We start from the raw sequence: 20,468 nt of genomic DNA, 5'->3' as shown, positions 1-20,468 counted from the left end.
TAGTCATAGCAATCAAATCATACTAGGAAACAGTCAATATAAATAGTAAGGATACAAGTGAAAAGTTACAGTCATACAGTCACAAGCAAGAGGGGATGGGTGATAGGAGTGATGAGAAGATTAATAGTGGTAGTAATGCAGACTTAGTAAATAGTTGGACAGTGTTGTGGGAATTTGTTTAGTAGAGTGATGGTGTTCGAGGGGGAAAACTGTTCTTGTGTCTGTTGTACAGTGCTCTATAGTGTCATTTTGAGGGTAGGAATTAAAACAATATTTTCACAGCCCTCTTTTTGACTCCTGCAGTATGCAGGTCCTCAATGGAAGGCAGGTTGGTAGTAATTATTTTTTCTGCAGTCCTAATTACTCTCTGAAGTCTGTGTCTGTCTTGTTGGGTTGCAGAACCAAACCAGACAGTTATAGAGGTGCAGATGACAGACTCAATAATTCCCTTCCCAGAAATAAAACAACTTAAATACATAAATCATGAAAGAAAGTCTCTGAAGGAAAATGTTTCTTTGCAACTATCCCAAATTCCTTGAATAACTTTTGTGGCCATTAGATGCCAGTATTGCACTGATGATCTTACCTAGTGTTGTGTCCAGAACTGAATATCAGAGACCGAATCTAAAGAGAATTTATTTTTATTTATTTATTTATTTGATTTGTCAATCGCTTACAAGATAATAGGTATAAGTATAAACGTGAGTAAGAATATAGGAAATAGGTACAAATAAATGGGGACAATAGGACAGGGATGGGAGGCACGATGGTGAACTTATGCACGCCCCCTTACGGACCTCTTAGGAATGGGGTGAGGTCAATAGTGGATATTTGAGGTTAAAGGAGTGGGGGTTTGAGGATGTAACAACAGAGTCAGGTAGTGCATTCCAGACATTGACCACTCTGTTGCTGAAGTCGTACTTTCTGCAATCAAGATTGGAACGGTTAACATTGAGTTTGTATCTGTTGTGTGCTCTTATATTGTTGCAGTTGAAGCTGCAGTAGTCATTGACTGACAGGACATTGTAGCAGATAATTTTGTGTACTACGCTTAAGTCCAACCATAGGCGGCTTAGTTCAAGATTGTCCAAGGCCAAAATTTCAAGTCTGGTGATATAGGGTATTCTGTTGCGAGCAGAGGAGTGTAGTACTCTTCTTGTGAAATACTTGTGGACTTGCTCAATTGTATTTGTCCGATATACAGTGCGGATTCCAGACAGATGAGCTGTATTCGAGTATTGGCATTGGTCTAGCAAAAGTTTTATATGCCCTAGTTAGCAATTCAATATTTCCAGAGGAGAAGCTTTGTAAGATTAGATTTACAACTCTTAAAGCCTTTTTGGCAATGCTGTTACAGTGAGTTCTGGTTCTTAGATCATTAGATATGAGTACTCCAAGGTCCTTGACAGAGTGAGGGTCATCAACGAGGTCATATCCGCCTAGTTTGTATTTGGTGTCCTGATTTTTTTAAATCAATGTGTAGGACAGAACATTTGTTGGTTGAGATTAGGAGTTGCCAATTATTTGACCGTTCAGACACAAAATCAAGGTCGCTTTGAAGAACAGTAGCATTGTTGGTGGTGTTGAATAGTTTTACATCATCCACATTGAATAGTTTTACATCATTTACTTCTCTTCGGTAGTGTCACTGAAGACTCCTTCTCTAGGAGAAGGCTTTTCTTAAGAACACTAAGCCAGAAACTTGTACAAGCAATCATTCAAAGAACAAAGTGTTTCTCAATAGGTTAAAGATTAATTCTTTCTGTCATAAGAGCTTCGAGAACAATGGATATCTGTATTTAGATACTGCCCACTGCAAAGAATCAATAATGTGGAGCCTACCATTCAGACAAGCTGAAAGAGGCTAAGGTCTCTTATAGCAGGCATTGTCAAGACAAAGATTGGCCATTTTTTTTCTGTCAACAGGTGACACTGGGTGGGAGATAAAAGAAAATACTAGCGATTTACCAGTTGTTGCTGTTTAACCATTTTGTCCAAGAAACAGTAAAACAATAAGACAAGTTCATGATCCAAAAAGGTCTTGACAAACTTGAACAATGGGCCCTACCCAACAAAATGAATTTCATTGTGGAGAAAAGCAAAGTTTTACATTTAGATAGGAAAAATCAAAGGTAGTATAGATTAGCCAAAACTAGGCTCAAAAATAGTACCTGTGAGAGGGACCTTGGAGTCTTAGTGAATGATCAACTGAATATGAGGCAGCATTGTGCAGCCGCCGCCAAAAAAGCTAATACAATCCTGGGTTGTATAAACAGAGGCATAGAATCAATTTCACGTGAAGTACTAGTACCATTTTATAAAACCCTAATAACAGCTGGAATACAGCAATCAATTTTGGTCACCATACTATAAAAAAGATGTTGAGACTTTGGAAAAAAATTCAAAGAAGAGCAACTAAGATGATCAAAGGCCTGGAGATTAAAACATATGAAAAATGGCTGCAGGATTTGGGTTTGGTTAGTCTAAAGAAAAGAATTGGGGTGACATGATAGCAATATTCCAGTATTTGAGGAGCTACCACAAAGAAGAAGAGGTCAAATTATTCTCCAAAGCACCAGAGGGCAAGACAAGAAACAATGATTGGAAACTAAACAAAGAGAGAAGCAACTTGGAATTAAGCAGAAACTTCCTAACAGTGAGGACAATTAACTAGTGGAACAACTTGCCTTCAAAAACTGTGGGCACCTATCACTGGATGTTTTTAAGAAGAGTCTAGACAGTCATTTATCTAAATTGGTATAAGTTCTCCTTCTTGAGCAGGGAGCTGGACTAGAAGACCTCCAAGGTCCCTTCCAGCTTATTCTATTCTGATAAAGGTCCACAGAAGTGCCATCTAGAGACTGACACAACAGTCATTGGTCTCATTCGAGACAACAATGAATCTGCATACAGACAGGAGGTTATACAACTTGCCTCGTGGTGTAACCGGAACAATCTGGAACTGAACACACTCAAGACCCTAGAAATGGCGGTAGACTTTAGAAGAAGCCCTCCCATACTACCACTTCTTACAATACTAGACAATACAGTATCAACAGTAGAGACCTTCAAATTTCTAGGTTCTACTATATTACATGACCTAAAATGGACACCTAGCATCAAAAACGTCACCAAAAAAGCACAACAAAGAATGTTCTTTCTGTACCAACTCAGAAAGCTCAAACTACCCAAGGAGCTGCTGATACAGTTCTACAGAAGAATTATTGAATCTATCATTTGCACCTCTATAACTGTCTGGTTTGGTTCTGCAACCCAACAGGACAGGCACAGACTTCAGAGGATAATTAGGACTGCAGAAAAAACAATTACTACCCACCTGCCTTCAATTGAGGACCTGTATACTGCACAAGTCAAAAAGAGGGCTGTGAAAATATTTGCAGACCCCTCACATCCCGGACATAAACTGTTTCAACTCCTTCCCTCAAAACAACGTTATAGAGCACTGCACATCAGAACAACTAGACACAAGAACAGTTTTTTCCCAAAAGCCATCACTCTGCTAAACAAATAATTCCCTCAACACTGTTCAACTATTAGAAAGTCTGCACTACTCTTACTGTTAATCTTCTCATCACTCCTTATCACCCATCCCATCCCACTTGTGACTGTATGACTGTAACTTTGTCGCTTGTATCCTTACGATTTATATTGACTGTTTCCTAGTATGATTTGATTGTTTATTGTACCCTATGACTATTATTAAGTGTTGTACCTGATGGTTCTTGATTCTTAATGAATGTATCTTTTCTTTTATGTATACTGAGAGTATTTACACCAAGACAAATTCCTTGTGTGTCCAATCACACTTGGCCAATAAAGTATTCTATTCTATTCTATTCAGTGGTTGAAAGATCCAATAGGACACAAGCCTAAGAATGGAATGCGAAATTCCAATCCAAAGAAGTGCCAAAATGTGCAATTGTTAACAAAACACCTAATTTGAACCTTATTGGCACCACCAACATAACCAAGAGGGGAGGGCCTGGGAGAAGTTACTTGGGTTACGCAGGAAATCCTCAGATCTGGTTTTGCTATGCTGTAACCCCTTGGCTTCAGTAAAAGTATACCTTTCACTATAAATGAAGTTGAAGGTCTTTCTTTCTTGAATGTCCAAGCTGGGATAGGTCTGACATTAAGCCAGATTTGCAGTAATGATCCACCTGGATACCTTCATCTACTGTGGGGACTGCGCTCAGAATGTCTAACCATGAGAACCAGCTGGAGGAGATGGAGATCTGGGAAGAATCCACTTCAAGACCCAGGAGCAGTGGTGGCTACCCCGAGAAAGGAACAGAGATGCTAGAAGACTGAGCAAACCTCCAGTGGTCTGTAGGGATTGGGAAGATGGAGGATTGGGAGGAGAGGCCCCCCGGAATAACCTTTGCCTGGGAAACTGCCATAGGGCACCATGCACAGAGTACGGAGTGCTTGAGGAAAGCCAGACTCCCACAAGGTCATTTTTGCACAAGCAATCGATTTCCTGAGAAACACCTTTGATAAGTTCAAAGCCTAAAATGCCCAAGAGTGGCCAGCACTATCACTAGCTTGAGCTTGACTGAAGCAGCATCCATACCTGCCATGGGTCTGGCCACTGCCCCACAGGCTCCAGTACAAGGAGCCGGCAGTGGGCTGCCTCTCCCCAGACAAGAGATTGCATACCATCAGCTTTGGGGTTGGAATTTAATTGCAACCTGAAGCAATTGTCATTCTCCCTCATCCAAGTGTGGAACTACATGCAGGAACACGGGCCGGACCTGCCAAATGACCTAGCCAGGGTGTGAAATATCACCATGGCCCTGGAGAGAGAAGTGGCTGAGTGTATGGTGAAGCTGAACATCCCTCAACTGATTCATGATTGTCCTGAAAAGCAGTTTGAGGACCCACTCTCAGAAAAAAACACCAGAATCCAAATTAAAACCATCAAACAGGGGAGGTGACCTGTTGCTGCCTATACCCAAGAGTTTGAGAGCCTGGCCTGCAAACTGACTGACTGGCCCCAAGATATCGTGACCGAGAGTTTCTAGGATGGGCTAAACAATGAAGTCCTTTACATCTGTTTGTCCTGAGATGCACCATGAATGCTCCAAGGATGGTACATTCTGGCCAGTGAAATGGAGATTGACCTGGCCAAATACCATGAACACACCAATTGAGAGCAGCAACATCCTTTTGCCCTGGAAAAGAAAACCCCAAAACCTGGGAAGCAGGATCGTAGCCCATGCCACTGGCCTAGGAATCGCTTCTATTGCAGCAAAGAATGGCACTGTGCTGTCAATTGCCAAGCCTCCCAACCAGCACCCAAGATTGCTTGTACAATACCATTTAGAAAGAAAAATGAGATACCCAGATGAAACTATCATGTTTACACAAGGAACTGTGATAAACTGAAAGGCAAAAAAGGCCAAAAAGACAAAAAAATGGAAAGGACACATAACTAAAGCAGAATAGCAAAAAATATATATATGCAAAGCTGAAATCAGGAAAGCTAAGGTTTACAATGAATTAACACTTGCAAGAAATGACAAAAAAGTTTCTTTCAATATGTAAAACAAAATAAAAGAAACAATTGGTTCACTAATGGAAGAGGTAGCAAGCGGCAAGGCGAAAGCAAAAAATGCTTAATTCATTATTTGTATTTGACTTTACACAAAAGGGAAAAACTATAGAAAGCAGTACTGTAAAAGGAAGATTGGGAATACTAATCAAAGTAGGTAAATGGTAAGACAACATCTATCTACTCTAGATAAGTTTAAATAACTTATCTAGGATTCTGAAGGAGATGGCAGATGTGATTTTGGAATTTCTGAATCATATCTTCCAAAAATCCTGAAGCATTGGAAAACTATCAGACAACTGGAAAAGAACTGATGTGGTTCCAGTCTTTTTAAAAAATGGATGTACAAAATATAGATCAATCAATCTGACATCAATACCTGGGAAGAACCTAAACAATCATGCAACAGATCTGTAAACACCTAGAAACAAGCAAAGCTATTATTAGAAGCCAACATGAGTTTGTTAAAACAAACAAACCAGATCATGCCAGACAAATCTTATTCCCTTCTTTGACAAATTTGTGGACTAATGAAATGCTATAAAAAGTGTACTTGAACTTCAGTAAGTTATTTGACAAACTAGACCATAGCCTACTACCATAGCCTACTACCATAGTCAAAATAGGTAAGAAATTAGTAAAAGAACACTCTATCCACTTTAGACAAGTACAGATCACCTGGACCAGAGGGTTTACATTCCAAGATACTGAAAAAAATTGGCAGATGTGATTTCAGAAACATCGAACAAAAACTTTAAGCTCCAGTGCCAGAAGGACTGGAAAAGAGTTGATGTGATTCCAGTTTCCAAGAAGCAGAAAAAAGTGGATTAAGGAAAAACTGAAAGACCAATTAGCTTGAAATCAATACCTGGGAAACCCAGGAAAAGGTAAATAGTGGATTTGTGAGCACCTAGAAATGCACAAGGCGTTAATTGGAAATGGACATGGATTTGTTAAAAACACATTATGTCAAACAGTGCCACCACCAGATGGATTTGCAGTTGACTGACCAACCACAAACTATAAATGCAAAAAAAATGGCAGAGATAACTAATCCATATGGTACAAAAGAAAAATAAGAAAAGCCTAGTTCAATCACAGCAAAGAACCAAGTCTTTGAAATACTAGTGATTGAATCAGGGGAGGAGAAACTATTTGTCTGGTATGGAATAAAGAGGCAAGGCCTTTGGGCTAGAAGGCTCCTAAGTCTCTTCCAACTCTAATATTCTATGTTTTCAGTAATATAATAAAGGCATCATTAATTACAATAACTGTATCTGGATGAATAATACAAGTACTGAATATCAAAACTTGATCTATGTTTTGGTATTTTATTCTTACATCAGAGAAAAGTCACTATAATGTATATAGTTTTTTGCACAGTAAAAGAGGAAATTGATTTGTATTAAGGTAGTTGTTTAACAATTACATTTGGGACTGGCAATTCAATTGTTCAGCAAAGAAGTCACTAAGTGAAACATGACTGTGCTTATGATCTTACTTCACCTTTCCTTTGCTACAAAGATAGTAAAAGTGGAGATTGGTTGCAGTTATCTTTTCATCATCATCATCATAACTGTGAACAGTTGCAGTTAGCCTACTTTTAGACATCTGGTTTGCATGTCTCCCTCTGTTCTTTGTCTCTAACCATTCAGCATTTTGGGGGGACGGGGGAGAAATCGAGGCAGTTTACATATTCTTCCCTGATTTTAATCCCATAATTTTACCACTGTAGGGTAACTGCCAGATAGTAGCTCCACCCAAATAGTCTTGTAAACTGAATAGAATTTTGAATTTATGTCTATGGTTTAGTCTAAGGCCTTCGTTACCATGGTACATATGTTCTTATCAGTATAATTTTATTTGTTTAATGACAAAAATTGCTTTTTTGAAAAAAAAAACCTGGTTAATATTTGATTGACTTCAACCTCTCTCTGAATTTTATTCTTTGTTACACATGTTTCATGATAATCTGGAATTCTTATAGCATTGTAATAAGTTCATTAAATTAATGATTTATGAGGTTTTTACCTCTAAGGGAGTAAATTAACAAACTTGCATTAACATTTTAAAAGGAAACTACCATTTCTGGATCACCAGGTCAATGTTTCACATTTGTCATTAGATCTTTAAGGCTAACCATAGACTTAACCTCTAAAGTCACCTGTTAGTATGTAGAATAAATGGAAGGAGATTCTAAATTCTACAACATATACATTTAGCATATTTTCATATTTTATAATGGAAAACATAATAGTATCAAATATGTTAGAACCTGAAATTCTAAGCTGTATAACATTTTTACTATTCTATTGTTCAGTTTTTCAAGACAAAGTATATAAAATTTGATTAAAATCAGCTAAAGAATAACCAAGACATTGGTTTGTACAAGGCTAACATAGTGCATATCAACATCAAGTAATAGAATTTGACTGATGTATTTATTTGACTAGCTCTACTTTGATTTTAGGGGTATTCTATATCAGGCAGCAAATAATCTTAGATCAGTCTTGCACTTGCATTAAGGTTGGTTTCCTGATTATGCTTGGGGAGATGTCTTATCTAACAGCAAGCTATGCGCAAATTCTGGAATGTGAACCATGCTGTCACTGTAGGATCCTTGGTACCAAAGATATCCTACAAATCCAGTTGTTTACCATATTCTCACCTCTAAGCATTTTTTCTGGAGCAGAACTTAATCAACACTGGTTTACTCCAGAATGAATAAGAAAAAGACTGGAATTAAAAAAAGAGGGATTTTCAGGATAGATCAGACTAAACAGGGTGTTCATCTTTCTTTGTGGCAGTGGATGCAGTAAAGTGGTCTTACTTTTCTGAGTCAACAAATTAACAGTATTTTTCTGTTTTGTGAGACATTTCCTCCAACATTTAAATATAAGTTTTCTTAAACTTATTGAGACATGATGCATTTATTTACAGTACATTACCTTACTGTGAATCATTTGACCAACCATTTTATCCACATATTTCTTCTGTTATATTTATATAGCTGAAGACAAAGTTTGCTAAAGTGAGCATGAAACATCTTTTTTATATGTTAATCTAAAATACATGAAAGATCAATAAAGATCAATAAACAAATAATAATTTATAAAGATAAGGTGGGAAGGGGAAGGTAAGGGTTATTTTATAAAGAGATATTTATCAAAAGTCAGGTGATAGGTCAGTTCAACATTATTTCTTGGCTGCCTGAAGTCAAAGTTCTCCTGGAACTAAACACTCAGATGGTACAAAGGATGAATGTTTATATACCTCTCCTTTGTCTGATCTGGATTCAGCTGCTCAGGCAACATTCTTCATTGTAAATTTTATTTCAGCAAAGAGTTGTTCCAGAGTTGCAGAAAGACTGTGCTTCTAAGGTCTAGAAAGGCACCATACCTTATGTGCTAAATTCTGTTCCTTGTAAGGCCTACCAGGTTCTTTGGGGCTGTAATTCAGCTCAGCGGAGGACCCTAATAGGCTTCTGTTGGCTTTGAGGATTAGTAAGTAAGTCCATTAAGGAAATCTAATTAATTGTACAATTAGGATAAAAAAATAGTTGCAAAGAGGTGAAGCTCATATCCCTAGCCCTATAATTATGCAGTTTGAGAGAGGAGTTAAATTCAGGGTTTTTTTTCTCCTTCTCTGGTTGGTCAAAGGTAATTTTTTAATACTGTGCCTGTTCAAAAGGTGGAGGGTCATCTCACCTAGGTCAGGTTCACAAAAGGCATCCCATTTCTGATTCCTCTTACAGTTGGGGTGGTTAACATCAATAAGATTTGTAATCCATTTAGCTTTCTAACAAAAGTCAGGAGTTTGGTTGATTGGACAATATTTGTCTGAGATGGTATAAGGCCTTGTGTAGGGTTGGACTAAAAGACCTGCAAAGTCCCTTCCAGCTCTATGATTCTAAGATATAAACTTCCTTTATCTTTCCACAATGGAAGTTTTATCTTATAAGCAGCACTGACACAAAATCTGAGTATAAGATCACATCTCTGTGTGGCTAAGGGAAACATTTTATTGGAACAACTTGAAATGAATTACATTTCACACTCTTAATTATTTTAGTTGAGCACATGATAAATTTCTCAAGTGTAGCACCACAGGCTACAAATAGCATTTAGGTTTATTAGGTCCTTTTTCAATACCAATGTTAAGAGGCCAGCAATAACAGTAAGTGGAATTAGCAGAACAAAATTAAAAATAATTGCCTTGGGTATGCATAAACTCATGTCAGCTGATGCTACAACTCAAAATAAAACAACACTGGAAAACATTGTCAAGGACATTTAATTCTCTGTAAAAATTCATTTTTTCATTTAGAATTTGAAAGCAGAACCAATGATAAACAAAATTTGATATGATCCTTTTTAAAAGTGTTTAAACTGTACTTTGTAGGAGGCGAAAAATCAGTGTGAAAGAAATGCAGATTAATTAGAAAAATCAATATGCATCTGCAACTGATGAGTACCATGGCAGTTTTCAAGCTGGATTTTAGCTCTGAGAAAGCCTTGGTGCTCTCTGATGACCTATGGTAGAGCCAGGATGGCAGTGGTGCATCCATCTTTGTCCTCTTTGATCTCTCAGAGGCTTTTGATACTGTTAACCATGATATCCTTCTAGACACCTCCGTGAGTTGAGGATTAGGGGCATGGGTTTACAGCAAGGGTGGGATTCTACCACTTCTCACCTATTCTCTAGAACTGGTTGTTAACATTCTAAGCAGTTCGGAGAACTGGTTGTTAGAAGAAATTATTGGCCTAATCCTGTAAGGCAGGAAGGAAACATTCTGGTGTTGCTTACAGAAACTGCCTCTCCATTAACCTTTATTACATTCTTGGAAGGACTAGACTTTCTGTCTCAGGGACATTTCTGGAGTTTTTTCCCCTCCTTTGCTGGTACTTTGCTTGTGTGGAATGACCATTCAAAGTTACAATGGCACTGAAAAAAGTGACTTATGACCATTTTTCACACTTATGACTGTTGCAGCATCCCCACAGTCATGAGAGGCCAGGTGAAGAGATGCGTGCCTCGATGTGAGTGATATTGAGTTGGCCACACCCAGTCAATAACATGACCACCCAGTCACAGGACCACCAAGCCACGCCCACCACCTAAGCCACACCCACAGAACCAGTTGTTAAAAAATTTGAATCTCACCCCTGGTTTACAGTAATTCTCTTCCTTTTCTCTGGGATCAGTTTCCATCAGTGTTAGTTGAGGAAGAGAGATTATAAATTTCTGCAAGGTTCTACTCTCTCCCATCCTTTTCAAAATATATATAAATCTCTATGTGAAATTATCTGACAGTTTGGGATTCAGTACCATGTTTTATCCCCAAGCCAGCCAAGAGAGGCTGCCAAGAATCTATCCTATGCTTGGACACGTGAGGGGTTTTCTGAGTCATAACTTTCTCTGATTCAAATCTATCAAGACCAAGTGAATATAGACGTTAGGGATAGCCAGATCTTGGGATAATGCATCTTTGATTTTGAATTGGTAGCCTTTCTCACTTCAGTTGGGGGGGGGTTGTCTTCCTAGAATTGCAGCTTCTGCTTGAAGAAGAAGTGTCAGCTGAGGCCAGAAAAATCTTTGCAAAAGTCCAACTGGTGTGCCAGTTATACCCTTTCCTTGATTGGGCCCTTCAGAAAGTATCTTGTGTTTGAACAGTGTTGAGCAGTGATTCCATTTCAGATGCCCCCCCCCCCCAAAAAAAATACGGCTTCATATCATTCATGTAAAGTGGATGTAATAGTTTAGCAGATATTTTTGATATTTGATAGCCATGGCCTGACTTGTTTAGTACTGTTGACAGAGGAATCAGAGCAATGATTAACACTAATGATCTTCTTGTAAGATTCCTCTCTTGATGCTAACTTATCTTAATCCATCATAATTGACCAGCATCTGTGGCTTCCATTGTGCCATTGATTTTTGCACAAAGCTTCTGATGTTTCTACCAGATTTGCTTTTTCTAGACACTTGATAATCCAATCATGTGGCACGGGGTCAAATGCCTTTTTGTAATCAATCCATGCTACATTCAAATTGGTCTTCCTTCTCTTGCAGTTTCCAAAATAATCTTGTCAATTAGAAGTCAGTCTTTTGTTCCTCTGCTGTTTGTGTGGGTTCCTTTCTAGATAAACAGAAAGAGCTTGTTTTCAGCTAGATGCTGTTGGACTGCATCTGCTACCATATCAGTTAGCCATTGCCTGGTGCTGCACTTTTGGTTGGATCTTTTATTATCAGTAGGTTTTGCCAGATGTTAGCCACTTTTCAATTTTACCTCACTGTAGTATGTTTTTAAACTGCTTGGCAATGAATGAGTGTAGATTGATCAGCAGTTTCAGCCAAAATACATGCAGTTCTCTTTATCTGCTGCTGATCAATTTTTTATCTTCCTTGTTTTTTTCCTCCACCACTTCTGCTGTTGTTAAAAGTTCTTCCATTTCAGATTTATTTTTTTCTTATCCACTGCATTTAACCAAGCTGCATTCTTATTGTTGTATTTCTTTGGATTTATTCCATATCTATACCCAGAACTGCACAGTTTCTTCTAGGTGATGACTGATTCACTGCAGTCTCTCCATTTATGAATTTGTGAAAAGATTTCTGATTGGATTGAAATTAGAAACTCTGCCTACAATTTTCAATTTGTGCTGATCTTCTTGGCTATAGTTGTTATTTGCTATTTGTTATTGTTCTTTCTGAGACAGAGGAGAGTGTGCCTGGTTTCAGAATAAAAACAATTCAATAGGTATGCTAACTTCCTATACTGCCAATTCCCCTGATTTGTCTCTATGGTTTAAATTACTTTTATCAAGGCTTTGGTGTTTGTTTGTTTTTTTGTCCTGAGTAAGCTTTTGTAATTCTTCCAATTTTGCTACTGTGAATGGTTTGTCACACAGTGAGATGTTTAGATTGAATCTGGCATTTTAGTCCATCTATTGAGTTCTTCCAAATGACCTGGGATAGGCAGATGTGCAGGGGTGGGATCCAACTGGTGTAACTACCGGTTCGGTGATTTACGTTTTGCTTTTTCAACCGCAGCTGTGCCGCACAAAGCAGCTGTGGTTGAAAAACCAGGAAATAAAGGTCAGGTAAGAGCCCAGGCGGGCGGGTGGACCAAAACAGCAGCAGACATAGAACCAGTTCTATGTTTGCTGCTCTTCAGAGCTACCAATTCTACAGAGCCGGACAGAACCTGTAGAATCATACCCCTGCAGATGTGGATGCTTGATGATGTTAGCGGTCATGTTGCAGGATGTAAGCTGTTTTGAGTAAAGATGCCTTTTGCAATTGATTGATGGTGATTTTGTCAATGCCAATGGTGTTTAAATAGTGCTCCATTAAACTAGTTGTATTATTGTACAAAAATGGGCTCAAATTACAAGGAAGTAAACTGTAGTTGAGTATCAGCAAAACAATACTAATAATAGATGTTGTTCAATGGTGGGTAGAGACTGCCTCGCAGATAGTAGAAAATCCTTTAGTAGAAAATTGTAATCAGAGATGGGATGACCACCTGCAGGAGGCTGCAATGGTAAATGTATTTATTAGTCACGTGATAGGAGAGGTACTTTAGAACATGGGCATGACTAGCCCAAGATATTTTACCTAAGGATGTAAAATCAATTCCATTTGCTCGTAGTACGCCGATAGATCTGACAGTTTATCTCAGTTTAAAGAACTTCAAGAAATTTTGAAGGAAAGAATGGGGAATTCATTAATTCCATTGGAGAGGTGTTGTGTTAACATAATGTTTTCTAAATAGCTTGACTTAATTCAAAATAAAGATCTCAAATTCAAATAAATAAAAACAACACAAATATCATCACCATACTGTACTACATAAAAAGACTTAACTATTACGTCAGAAAACTATCATGCACATTTTTATCTCCATCCCAGAAACACAAAATAAATAGTTTTATAGAGTTGATATAATATTTGCTGAACCATAAATGCTCAATCTAAAAATATTAAAGCATACAATAGAACTTACACTGTTTCTTTTCATTTTAGAAAGTAATTTTAAATGAGTTTTTGTTTTGCATGAAATAAGATCTGAAGTAGAAAGATTATGAACTTTCTTTGTTGCCTCTATCTGGATAATAAGACCAGATGTCTCAATTGTGGCTTCATTAATATTCTGGATTTCTCTATTTAATTTTTAAGAGCAACAAAATATAATTGTTATATAGATCTACCTATTGTCATAAAAATATATAAGATTTTTAAGTACCTTAACAGAAAGGATTAAATGACCGCTTAGAGAAAGAAGTGGTAGTATCCTGAATAGCCTAGTTTTTTTCTTTTCTTTTTATAAACCTAAGTTACAAATATGAAACCTCCTGAAGCAAAACCTTATTCTTGACCATGTTCTCATTATTAGAAACAAATAAATTCTCAAAACCATGGGGCAGGTGAGACAGTTCCAAGAATGTGATATACCAGCTCAAGGACAAAATAATTGAAACTTTAGGAAAAAATTAGCAAGCTTGAGCATATCTGGTGACTTTGAAGATTCTGTCATTGGAACAGTAAAGGATAAGAGGGGCTAAACTCTCTATCCATACCTTTGTTGAACAGCTTGAGATAAACTTTGCTTTTCCATTCTGTATCAGTCTGGTTGGGATGGACTACTCTGTTTGCAGTTAGTTTTAAGCTGCAAAAATGAGGCATGTATAGATTGAATGCAGAAGATTCTAGTTAAACATTAGGGAAAATGGTAATGGTTAACACATAACTTATGAGCACTTCAAGAACTGATAGGCACTTATAGTAGAATATTTAAATGGAACTGAATAGGCATTTGTCATGCTTGTTATAGTTTTTTGCATCTTACACTGAGTGTGTGATTCACTAAACTAAAGTAGGTACTAGAACTTCGTGAGGTCTCTGCCTTTTTGTGAAGTTGTTGAGCTCTTATCTAACTACAGTTGCAGAAAACTGGGGAGTTTGTTTTCTTGCCTTTTTTATAGAAAATTCACAAATAGTTGGAGTGAGAAACTCACATTATCATGTGTACTATAAAATAGCTTTAATGTTATAAAACAAAATATTTTTTTACCAACCAAAATAAAAACATTAGGAAATCCTGGTCCTACTTGTGAGTTGCACAGATTCGTCCAATTTGTGCCAGACACAAATATATATATAATATATATATAATCACAAGCCATATGAAAGTTTTTCTTTTCTTTTTTTTTAATTTAAATTAAAGTTTATATAAGTTTCATATATTTAAAATATTTAAAAAGAAACAAACAAACATATAAACAAATATATATATACATATATACATTTTGCAGCAGGTATTGAGCATTGGTTACACTTTTCTTTTCTTTTTTTCTTTTACCCCATAACATTGACATGATCTACCTTGTTACAATACCTCATATGAAAGTTTTTCATTCCCAGATTAAATTTTCTCTTCAATCATGATTTTACTGGGAGTTGCACAAAACAATTTCCTACTTAATTGTTTTTCTGATGTCAGTAGTTAGCTAAAGATGCAGTTTTCTATTTCTTTTTTTTATCCATTTGCAAATATCATTAACTGGGAATGTTCTTTTTAGTTTATTATTCATGTAAAGTAATATATTAACATAATTATTTGTGTCTTTTTCATTGCATTAATAAATAATCCCTTGGCAAGATAAAAACAAGAAGGCTAATAGTCAAATTGCAAGATTGTAACAAGGACAGGTTACAAGTTAAACTATCACTATATAAACAAGGGAATGCACCTACAACATTTTTATCTGTATTGTTACAGTGACAGGCAAATATCTGAGATGTATGCTCTCAGCACTTAAGATACACAGAATAAAGCAAAAGAAAAAAAAGAAAAAGATTAATTTGCCAAAGTTCAGCAAGTGAAATATGAGAAGCAAATAACTGATTCTGGATTAGCCAATTTTTGGATAGATGACTGGGGGGTGGGGGAAATAGGCTATGATTGCTTTGAAAGGAGAGCAGTAACACAACTATTAGTGACCAAGATGGTTTTGTATAATTTAAACTCAGTAATATGTAGTAATAAAAAAGATCAAGCCAAACAAAAATAAATTACGTACCGTATTGTTATTGTGATGAAATAATTCTCTTTCAGGTATAAGAAAGTGCATTAGATACATTCTTGTTTGAAATGAGGATATCAGATATTGAAGCCAAGACATTCAACATGCAAAATATGCATTACACCTATGATTTTTCATCACCTAAATGCTATTACTAAAATCAATTCAATGTCCAACTGACTCTGGTTATATAACCAAAATTATATAATAAGAATACAATATTGGGGGATTCAGCCCTGAGTTATGCTCAAAGCAGCAGGGGAAAAATGACAATTGGATATGATAAATAAAATGGAGTGACTGGATCATTTGATCATCAAATTATTCAGTCACAGGATAAAAGTAAAAACAAGCAATGAACTTTTATTCCTGGAATTCAGGCTACTTATAGAGTGAATCTATTAATTATCCGTTTAAAATTTTTATCTTATTTATATAGTCTATTAAACTTATATGTTTTCCATCGCAATAAAAAGTACTCTCAATGGCTCACAAAAAAAAAAAATACTATTAAAAACTTCCTATAAAATCCAACAACACAAGAATGGAAATAAGCAAAGTACAGCAACAATAATTCAAATCAAAGAAGGCTCTCCAAAAAAGATTGGTTTTTAGGAGCTTGCAAAAATAAATAAATTGAGATTTCATTTCTGCTAAGAAATGAAAAAAATTATAGGTCAAAACCAACCCTTAAATTGGACCTGGAAAAGAATTGGCAACAAATGCAGAGTCTGAATGGTGATATATGCTACCAACTCAGAGATGCAAGCCACTACATATACTGGAGACAACTGCAACTGTACAGCAATTAATTTCTGGAAAATATTGAACTGGGAAGAGATATCTCAAGAGCATAAAAAACCTGCACAATCACCATCATTACGATAAATTATAGAGACAATTCAATCTATGAAATTGGAAAAGGCCTTTGATCCTAATAGTCCCCAGATGAATAGTTAAAATGTATTTGTTGTTTGTTTGTTTGCCTTTTTTTCTTATGTTCCAGGTACTACATATAAAGATCTTCCTTCATTTTATCTCCACAACTTCTATCATGTGAGGTAGGTTGGATGGCAGAAAGTGATTAGGTTGATGAGGATCATGGCTGAGGGTGCAAAAGTACCAGGGTTTACCAGTTCCCAGAATACTAGGTTAAATTTTATGCCATATTGGCTTTTATATAAGTTTATGCATACACAATGTTGTTTAGCTATCTTATTGTAGACATTGCTATCTATTGCATTGCTCTCTTTCCTTTGTAGTATTCAGATTAGCACATTCTATGACATGCATTATTATTCTGGTACATCATTGCAATCCAAAGAAGTAGGGTTCGATTGTAGGGATTATGAAGTGCATTTTACCTGCTTTGTGATAAAAGCATTTATGTGGGCTATGCATGGACAAGATGCTCTACAATGCCCAGCCTAAGAGTTTAATTTAGCTCATGTGTAATTGGCTGCCAGGGTCTCTTAGGAAAGTTGTGTCATAACTCAAACCACTGCAGGCAGTTTCTATCCTTTCCAAAGTATTCAATTTTCAAATTCAGAACACTGTTTGCTAATCCTGGCTTGTCTCTTCTTTGGAGCAAACAATCTAGATTCCACGTCTTGAGAGGAAACAAATTCATAGACAAATATTTGGGTTATAATGCAAGCTTAACATAAAAGCAAAAAGTTATGGTAAGCCTAAATTATTGGTTATAATTGGCACACTTAAATTGTCAGATGGATATTTAAACATAAAACAAAACTTAGGGGAAATATGAGGATTGCTTCTTAGAGCTAAAGAAACATTGAAAATTGTTAAATAACTTTTTCTAGCACATATCAGATATGTATAAGACAATAATTATATTCAATTATATTTAGATTATAGGTATTTGGGAATCCTTTTATTTCAAACAAAGCTTTAGAGGACAGATAGTATTCTCACATTGCCCTGTTTTTTAAAAAAATCTTCATATTTATTATTGTAGATATATTTACAAAAAGATTTTGCTTACAAGTTCAGACCCAGATACATATATATCAAGGTAGCCAAATATTGCATAGTGTTCTGCAGGATCAGAGATGATTAATGGCTATTTTGATAACTTTCCTTATTTATTTTAAATGTGGAATAGTTTGAGATTTTAAATTGATATGATCTGCTGGTTGAGTATAATAAAATAAACTATGCTGGATAAGGGCATTAATCCATTGAGTCTAGAGGCAGGAAATCCTTTTCAAAGGAGTCCATACTCTATATTTTCTTTCTTTCCCCCTTTTTATTAGGCTATAATACATATACTTTCATGATAGGGAAAGTTCACAAACAAAAAGAGAAATCAAGTTGACAAATATTGATAGTTGTTTTTGCTATTGTTTTGCTAATTTTAAGCATTGTTACGGTGAGAAGTTTTAAGGTTTAATGGACATAGAATGCTGACTTCAAGCATAGCCCAATAATGTATACACACACACAAATGTACTTTTAAGTATATAAATGCTTTCTTCTGCTCCATACCTTTCTTTTTCCACATATTATAGCAATAGACAAGATAGATCAGGGAAAAGAAGCAGTTTGCTGATTCCCAAAGAAGCAGTTTGCTGTTTTACTCAGCTGAAATAAAGATATTGAATGAAACACTAAGATTTGAAATTAATCTGCAACTCAGAATAGTCTTAGACTCTCTCTCCCTTTTTGCACTTTTTGCATTGTGTGAATTCTAATAAACAAAGTAGACCTGCAAAGCTAGAAATTTGTTCTTCCCTAATTTAACTCAGTTGTATTATTAATGTATGCAAAAATATCCTCCACCCAACTCACTACATAAATTGTGATGCCTATAAATCATGTGATTTATCATTATTTCAATCCTATTTAAAAAATGGAATGACCCCTGAAAGTACCAGAAACCATCCTTTTCCAAATTTAATTTTGAGGTAAGTCTTTAATTTCAAACTCCTACAGTTCTGGAACAGATGCTTTATAGAGTAGAAAAATGGTTCTAAATAATTGTAAACTATTGTAGTTGTCCATATATAGAAAAATACATATTTGTACTTTACAACATCTCCAGTTTAGACAAAATATGATTTGATCTCACAATCCTAATAATGCCCAGCATTGATTATTCAAGTATAGTTGTCTTTGTTTCTAGGATCTTTTCAGGAGTACAGTACAGCATGGAAGCACAAGCAGGAAGCATAGAAGATGCCTCCAGATAGATGGTTCCTAATGCTGTTGATCAAGGAAAATTATGCAGCTAATCCATTTTTTGTCCATAATTGTCAGAAAAAAGATATGCCATTTGTAGAGAAAAAATATCACAGAGAATAAGGATAATGAAAAAGTATAATGTGAAACCAATCCTAGGTTTAACGCCTAAAATAAATATTTGAGCAGCAGCAAAACTGTATTTTGAATTAAAATAATTAGTAAAACACCCAATTCAATACATAAACAGTAAAAGTCATTAAAAATAAAGCATTAGCCAAAGACCAGTATAAAAGACTAATCTGTGTAGGTAAAAGGGTGCAAAAAGAAGAATCTCATACTTACCAATTTTGGCCAGGCTGGCTACGAGAATCCACAGAGCAATAATATAAGGATCCTGGACATGATGCCATTTGAAAGTGACGATTTGGTAAGCTTCATTTTTATGTTTTAGAGTGCTGTTGCTGTCTTCCGTCTGTGCTGCAACAGGAAAAAGAAAAAAAACCAAGAAAATTCCCCAAACTTGCACCTTGCCCATCATGGCAGAGTCTTTAAATAATAGGTTTTCAAATTACTGAATATCTGCAAAGACTGCTTGTCTTCATTGGTTGAAATGGATCTCTGGACATGGAAAACTGGATGAGAGACTGGATCAGATAAATTTCCAAGGGTGAAAGGCTGCTGCTGCTATTAGGTATCAACAGTATTACATATGCTTGCGCAGCTGTGTATAACCAACAGGGGTCAGCCATGCCATAATTGCAGCTGCCTTTATACATTTGCCTTGATTACCTGTGCTCTGGGGCGGAGGTTTCATGACAAATCTGTTCAGGTCAACTCTGTAATTTTTCCATTTGGAAAAAGTGGAACATCCATGACAAGCCTTGAGACATTACAGTAATGTTAACGTGAGAAAGCTTGCAGATATCTGAGTGGTTACACTTTGTTCTAGTATATTGTGTGTGTATTATGAGAAACACAACTATAAACCACCTGCCTCCCAAAAAGCTGTACACTTAGAGCAGCAGCAAAATCACTGATTTAGGGAACATAAGACATAACAAGGAAGAACAATGGTTCAATACAAAATTTCTCTTTTATCAGAGAAAAATAATTGGTTGGTAGGTGTAAAGAGAAACCAGTGGACTTGATCCCTTAAAAATAGACTCCTTTTTTTTAATAAGTAGGACTTGTAAAGAGCTCAGTGTCTCTTACTGGAAAAACCGCCTGCCTGAGCCCATTATCAAGACTAATAACTTTCTGCACAAGCAATTCAGATTTGCGTTGGAGTTCAAACAACCACTTATCTATTGGGTGATAAGGGAGAAAAAGCTTGAGGGAAAACAGATAAATAATTTTTTGGGTCATAATGAGTGCCTTGCAGGTTTGAAATAGTAGCAAATACTTTGAAGTTACTGTGAGCCTGGGTAATTGAATACAATTAGCACACTGAAATTATCAGATGAATGTTTAAACATAAAGCAAATCTTGGGGGAAATAGGAAGCTTGTTTGCCTCATAGCTAAGGAAGCATTGAAGTAAAATTGTTAAATATTCAGTTGTAGCTTTATCTAACACATATCAGATAGGCAGATTTCTCAATAA

The 20,468-nt window shown here is 36.1% G+C and overlaps 1 protein-coding gene across 13 annotated transcripts in view; it reads right to left on the bottom strand.

The window, feature by feature from the left end:
* The window catches only part of SLC9A3 (solute carrier family 9 member A3), a 93,639-nt gene that overhangs the window by 48,288 nt on the left and 24,883 nt on the right, over nucleotides 1-20,468 (bottom strand). For 4 of the 13 annotated variants that reach the window (XR_015745943.1, XM_087947122.1, XM_087947120.1 and 1 more), the window contains exon 2: nucleotides 19,210-19,344. The exons of 3 other annotated variants lie outside the window; for them this stretch is intronic. Coding sequence is in view for 8 of the 10 variants with exons in the window: in XM_087947122.1 (XP_087803248.1) it covers nucleotides 19,210-19,344 (135 nt within the window). In the remaining 2 variants the exon portion in view is untranslated. Of the gene's footprint in view, nucleotides 1-14,157; nucleotides 14,247-19,209; nucleotides 19,345-20,468 lie in introns of all 13 variants that reach the window. 6 more of the 13 variants (XM_087947123.1, XM_087947126.1, XM_087947124.1 and 3 more) reach the window with 4 other exon arrangements.

The sequence above is a fragment of the Notechis scutatus genome, chromosome Z (genome assembly GCF_049901735.1).
Source record: "Notechis scutatus isolate UNSWTSFEM ecotype Mainland chromosome Z, rNotScu1.2, whole genome shotgun sequence".
Taxonomy (NCBI): Eukaryota; Metazoa; Chordata; class Lepidosauria; order Squamata; family Elapidae; genus Notechis; species Notechis scutatus.
Note: the sequence above shows the minus strand (reverse complement) of the source record. Positions and strands in the feature narration are given on the sequence as shown.